The 5,000-nt window shown below is 52.3% G+C and overlaps 1 protein-coding gene across 1 annotated transcript in view; it reads left to right on the top strand.

The window, feature by feature from the left end:
- Positions 1 to 3,843, top strand: part of LOC308175630 (zinc finger SWIM domain-containing protein 5-like) — a gene marked incomplete at both ends in the record, with an annotated part of 9,810 nt that extends 5,967 nt beyond the window's left edge. Inside the window, 4 exon segments of the mRNA XM_080551261.1 lie at positions 134 to 280; positions 1,013 to 1,154; positions 3,588 to 3,823; positions 3,826 to 3,843. Of these exon segments, the coding sequence (XP_080407387.1) occupies positions 134 to 280; positions 1,013 to 1,154; positions 3,588 to 3,823; positions 3,826 to 3,843 (543 nt within the window).
- Positions 3,844 to 5,000: the final 1,157 nt, after the last annotated feature.

Here is a 5,000-nt window from a genome sequence, read left to right as displayed (position 1 = left end):
GATCAGTTTACCCTCCCCGGATCCTAAACCAAACTCCAACTCGAGATCAGCGCCTAGGGGTCACTTCACCCCTCGTCTTAGTGTGTAAACTAAAACGCCTGTGTCATGTGACTTGTGTCCCCCCCCCATCCAGATCACGTCCCCACGGCGTGCGCGCGGGTCGACGCCCTGCGTTCCCACGGTTACCCCCGCGAGGCGCTCCGCCTGGCGGTGGCCATCATCAACACCCTGCGCCTGCAGCAGCACCGGCAGCTGGACATCTACAAGCACCAGAAGAAAGGTAGCTAGCGCCCCCTGTCTGTCCGGAGGACCTCCTACATGCATCAGTGTCTGTGTGTGTGATCCTACCAGGTGGCTTTGTTAGCGAGGGACATGTCCTTGACGAGGAGCCTCACCTGGCCTCAGAACAGTCTTTAGCCTGGCTCCCCAGAGCTAATGCTAATGCTTAGGCTTTACCGGCATCAGCTCAGCGGGCTAACACAGTCTCGCAGCGCACAGCTGACCCAGGATATTGAAACCCAGGCCGTCAACAGTTCTATGAGATTGAGATTGAGAATGTTTATTTTGGTCCCTTATACAATTCACAATACATATATTTAAAAATGTACCCAGTCACAATGCGTACCAGGACCAAAAAGGTGTAGGCTGAAGCCATGGCTTATTGCGCCTACCCTTGTTACATGCATGTTTACTTTTTTTAAATGTATTTATTTATTTTCTTTCCCCATGAGTGCATAATCAAAAACAACAACAACAAAATTTCACTTGCGCAGCTTAACAGAAAACTCAAAAGTACCAAACAAAAAACTATATTAATGCGCCTACCCTTTTTACATTAGTGGTTTTACATGGTGTTTTAACTGTACAGATACGCGTAGTGTTTTATGTCAGTGTACCGTACGTCCTGCTGTCTGCTACGCCTCTTATTCCAGTTGTAATAAACATGTAACAGACGTGTTAATCGGACGTGTTATAACCGTGTTACGTCGCGTCTCTCTCTCCCCGCCCACAGAGCTGCTCCAGAGGGGCATGACGTCCACCACCAACCTGGAGGGCTGGGTGGGCCACCCCCTGGACCCCATCGGCTGTCTGTTCGGCACCCTGGCCGAGACCTGCCGGGTGGAGGACGACAGCGCCATGGACACTGGAGGTACGTCCCCCTAGCCCATAGAACCAGAACCAGGCCATGGGCCGCTTAGCTTTACACTCGCATCATTTATGGCATTTAGCAGACGCCTTTTTCATCCGTGGGGGTGAGGGGGAGGGGGGGTTCCGATGAATACAAACGCTAGTCCTGGACGAACACTCTCAACAGCGCTTCTCCCCCCCAGAAACAATGGTAAGCTAGGTTAAAGTAGCGCTACGTACAGAGACCAGAGACCATTAGCAGCTCTCCCCGCATTCCCTGATGTCTGCCTCCCCGGAACCTCCAGCTCTATAACACAATGGCTAGAGCTGCTGTGAGCGGCCCTGAGGTGAATGGCCCAGAGGGCCCCCTGTAGGAGAGGAGGTGGTTCACATTCTGCCCACAGCGGAGTAGCGCAGAATCAATCACCATTCCGTCCATACAGCCCTATAGGTCAGCCTAGTGCACTGCTCAGAGGCCATTGTGGCCAGCACTACAGGGGAGGCATTGTACACTGGAACAATACTGGCCAGTGGTACGGTGGTGGGGGGGTGGGTGGGCGGATGGGTGCTTGTGTGTGTGTGTGTGTGGAGGGGGGAGGGGTGTGGGTGGCTGTGTGTGGGTGTGTGTGGGTGTGTGTGTGTGTGTGTGGGGGGGGGGGGGGGTGTATGTGTGAGAGAAAGAGAGAGTGTGAGAGATAAGAGAGGGAGAAAGACAGAAAGAGAGAGAGAGAAAGCGATAGTGTATCACAATCCTTTGTTCAGCTTTGGTGGGCAGCTGGAAACATCTGGTAGGGGAGAGGGGGGAGGCGGGGGGGGGGGGGGGTGCAGGGCCTAACCCTGCGCTCGACCAATCAAAGACCAGGGTCTCGGCGCACTAGGCCCCACAAAAACAACAGCTGGACACGAGAAACCCGAACATCCCCTGTCTTGGCTGCCGTGGTTACCGTAGGAGGAGGAGGAGAAAATCCAGCCCATAATTCCTCCCAAAAACCTTGGCGCTGATCTGCCAAACGACACGTGCCAAAACCCTAGACGCCCCCGGGACAACTGCCGCTCAGGCTCAACCCCATACAGGCCCTCGCTTCTGGTTAGCGTCACCTAGGCGACGGCGGCCGAGAGCTACGCCCACACAAAGGCCTTCTGACGGAGGAGCTGGAAGTCTGTCTTTTCGGCTTGGCCCCGAAACAAACACACAGAAATTGTTATTTCTCTAATCTCTGTGGAGTACGTGTACGGCGGAAAAATGATGGATTATGGAATGAAGACCCCGGGGGTATTAAAACACAGTGTGTTATTGAAAAGGCAGTTCTCTCTCTCTCTCTCTCTCTCTCTCTCTCTCTCTCTGTGTTTCCTGGACTCCCTCAAAGCCTCGTCTAGATGTTTTGATCCAGCAGGATGATGGGAAAACCCCCCCCTCCCTCCCTCCCAATCCGAGTAATAAATAGGATTGTCCCAGGGAGGGAGAGGGAGGGATGGAGGGAGGGGGGTTTAAGCACTAGCTGTCCATTGAATGCCTGTCAACAGATGTTGGTGTTTTTCTAGGACCACAGGGTCAGAGTGGGGGACATATAACACACATACGCACATCTTTCGAGCATCGGCATCCACAGCTGGTGTGTGTTGTATGTGTGTATGTGTGTGTGTTGGAGGTTGTCAGGGAGAGGCTACTGTAACATCTGCTCTCCACAGCACCGTTCAGGCATCAACAATAAAACCTAGGCGGCCATGTTGGATTACTGCTAGCATCTAGCAACGTCCCATCGCTCCAGCTAATCCCAGTTCCCGCTAGGCCGTAATTGTACGTTGTACTACCCCACTCCCCCACACCCCTCAACAACTGACCAACCTTGTTGAAGGTCAAGTGAAATAGAGAAATAAAGTGCTTTTACACAGAACAATACAGGATATTTTTAGTCAACCGATAAATATTGAATGTTCCTCTGTGGCTCAGTTGGTTGAGCACGGCGCTAACAACGCTTAGGTTGTGGGTTCGATTCCCGCTGGGACCATGTACTGAAACATGTATGTACTCACGGCAACGTAAGTCTCTTTGGATAAAAGCGTCAGCTAAATGGCGTACATATTATCTATTATGAATGAATAGATGCAAATTTCCACAATAAAAAAGCTCCTTTTTAATGTGACCCTCGACCATGTTCAGCGGTTGTTCACTCTACATATTTTCATGGTGTTGTGTTCTAAAATATGTGTATTTATTTATTGTCTTATGGTTCATTTCCCATGGTTACTTGTTTTTTAGTATAGGTTTACAGAGGTTACTGGTAATAAAAAAGAGATAGATATAGATATATGTAGATTTTGAATGGATGATTTCAATACATTTCAATTAACCCTCCCTCTCTCTCTCTCTCTCTCTCTCTCTCTCTCTCTCTCTCTCTCTCTCTCTCTCTCTCTCTCTCCCTCTCTCTCTCTCTCTCTCCGTCCGTCCGTCCGTCCAGACTCCGGGAGCCCAAGCCTCCGGTGTACCACCACGTGCCCGTGTGGGGCTGCCCTGACGGGGGGGAGTCGTACCTGGCGCTGGCCCTGGAGGTGGCCCTGATGGGCATGGGGCAGCAGAGGGTGATGCCCGAGGGGCTGTACGCCCAGGACAAGGTGTGTCGCAACGAGGAGCAGGTGGTGGCCAAGCTGCAGGAGATGGAGCTGGACGACCTGCTGGTGCAGACCCTGAGGAAACAGGCATCCTGCTGCTGGAAGGTAACCTTGGGGGGACTCTGCGCTTTTTACTTTTCTTTCATCTTTCTCTTTTCCCTATACCCCCCCCGTTCGTCTTCCTCCTCCTACTCTTTCACACACACCCCCCCCCCCCCCTCACTCTCTCCCTCCAGGGAAGCAGCAGGCTGTTCTACTGCTGGGAAGAGAAGATGGGGTTTTATTCCTTTCTAGTTCTCTTCTTCCTCCTCCCTCTGTCCTATGGCCCTCTCCTCCTCTCCTCCCTCATGCCATGCCAAACACTGTTTTTCTCTCTCTCTCTCTCTCCCTCTCTCTCTCTCTCTCTCTCTCTCTCTCTCTCTCTCTCTCTCTCTCTCCCCCACGGTCCCTTTCTCTTCCTCTCCTCCTCTCACTGTTCTTTCTCTTCCACTCTCCTTCTCTGCTGCATTCAATCTCCCACTCCCTTTGTCACCCTTATCCTCTTTTCCCTGACTCATTCTACCCTTCCGCCTTCTTCATTCATCTTTCATCTCTCTCTCTCTCTCTCTCTCTCTCTCTCTCTCTCTCTCTCTCTCTCTCTCTCTCTCTCTTTACGGTTGTCCCAGCTTTGCTTCGCCACTCTGTTTCACTCTCCGTCCTTCGGTGCTTCTCTCCTCTCCCTCCCTCCCTCCCTCTTCCTGTCATCCTATCTCTTTTGGAATCTTTTCTCATCCCTCTCTTCCACCTGGCTCCCCTCCTCTCTGATCCTGCCCCGCAACAGCCTGCTGGAAATGGAATTCAACCCTGGCCTTTTCCCCTGTGTGTGTGTGTGTGTGTGTGTGTGCGCCCTAAGTGAGTGTGTGTGTGTGTGTGTATGTGTGTGCGCATGTGACTGTGTGTGCCCTGAGTGTGTGTGTGTGTGACCCACGTGAGTGAGTGAGTATGTGCATGCGTGTGTGTGCGTGCGTACACACTCTGGGGAACACTAGCTGTGTAATGTAACCCTGGAGCAGACATCTGTCTCTCTGCTACGGAGAGGTGTGTGTGTGTGTGCGTGTGTGTGTGTGTGTGTGTGTGTGTGTGTGTGTGCTCTCCAGCGCCCCCCTCAGGCTGAGAGGAGCGGTCACCTCACATGCCCTGGGCTCTGAGTCAAGTCATGCTCTTCTGCTGATGATGTCACTGTGATGTCACTGGAACACTTCTGATGTATTCTCTCCCTGCCT

The sequence above is a fragment of the Nansenia antarctica genome (assembly GCF_963989245.1).
Source record: "Nansenia antarctica genome assembly, contig: SCAFFOLD_780, whole genome shotgun sequence".
In the NCBI taxonomy this organism is placed as follows: Eukaryota; Metazoa; Chordata; class Actinopteri; order Argentiniformes; family Microstomatidae; genus Nansenia; species Nansenia antarctica.
The sequence above is the reverse complement of the archived record's forward strand: the minus strand, read 5'-3'. Positions and strand labels throughout refer to the sequence as shown.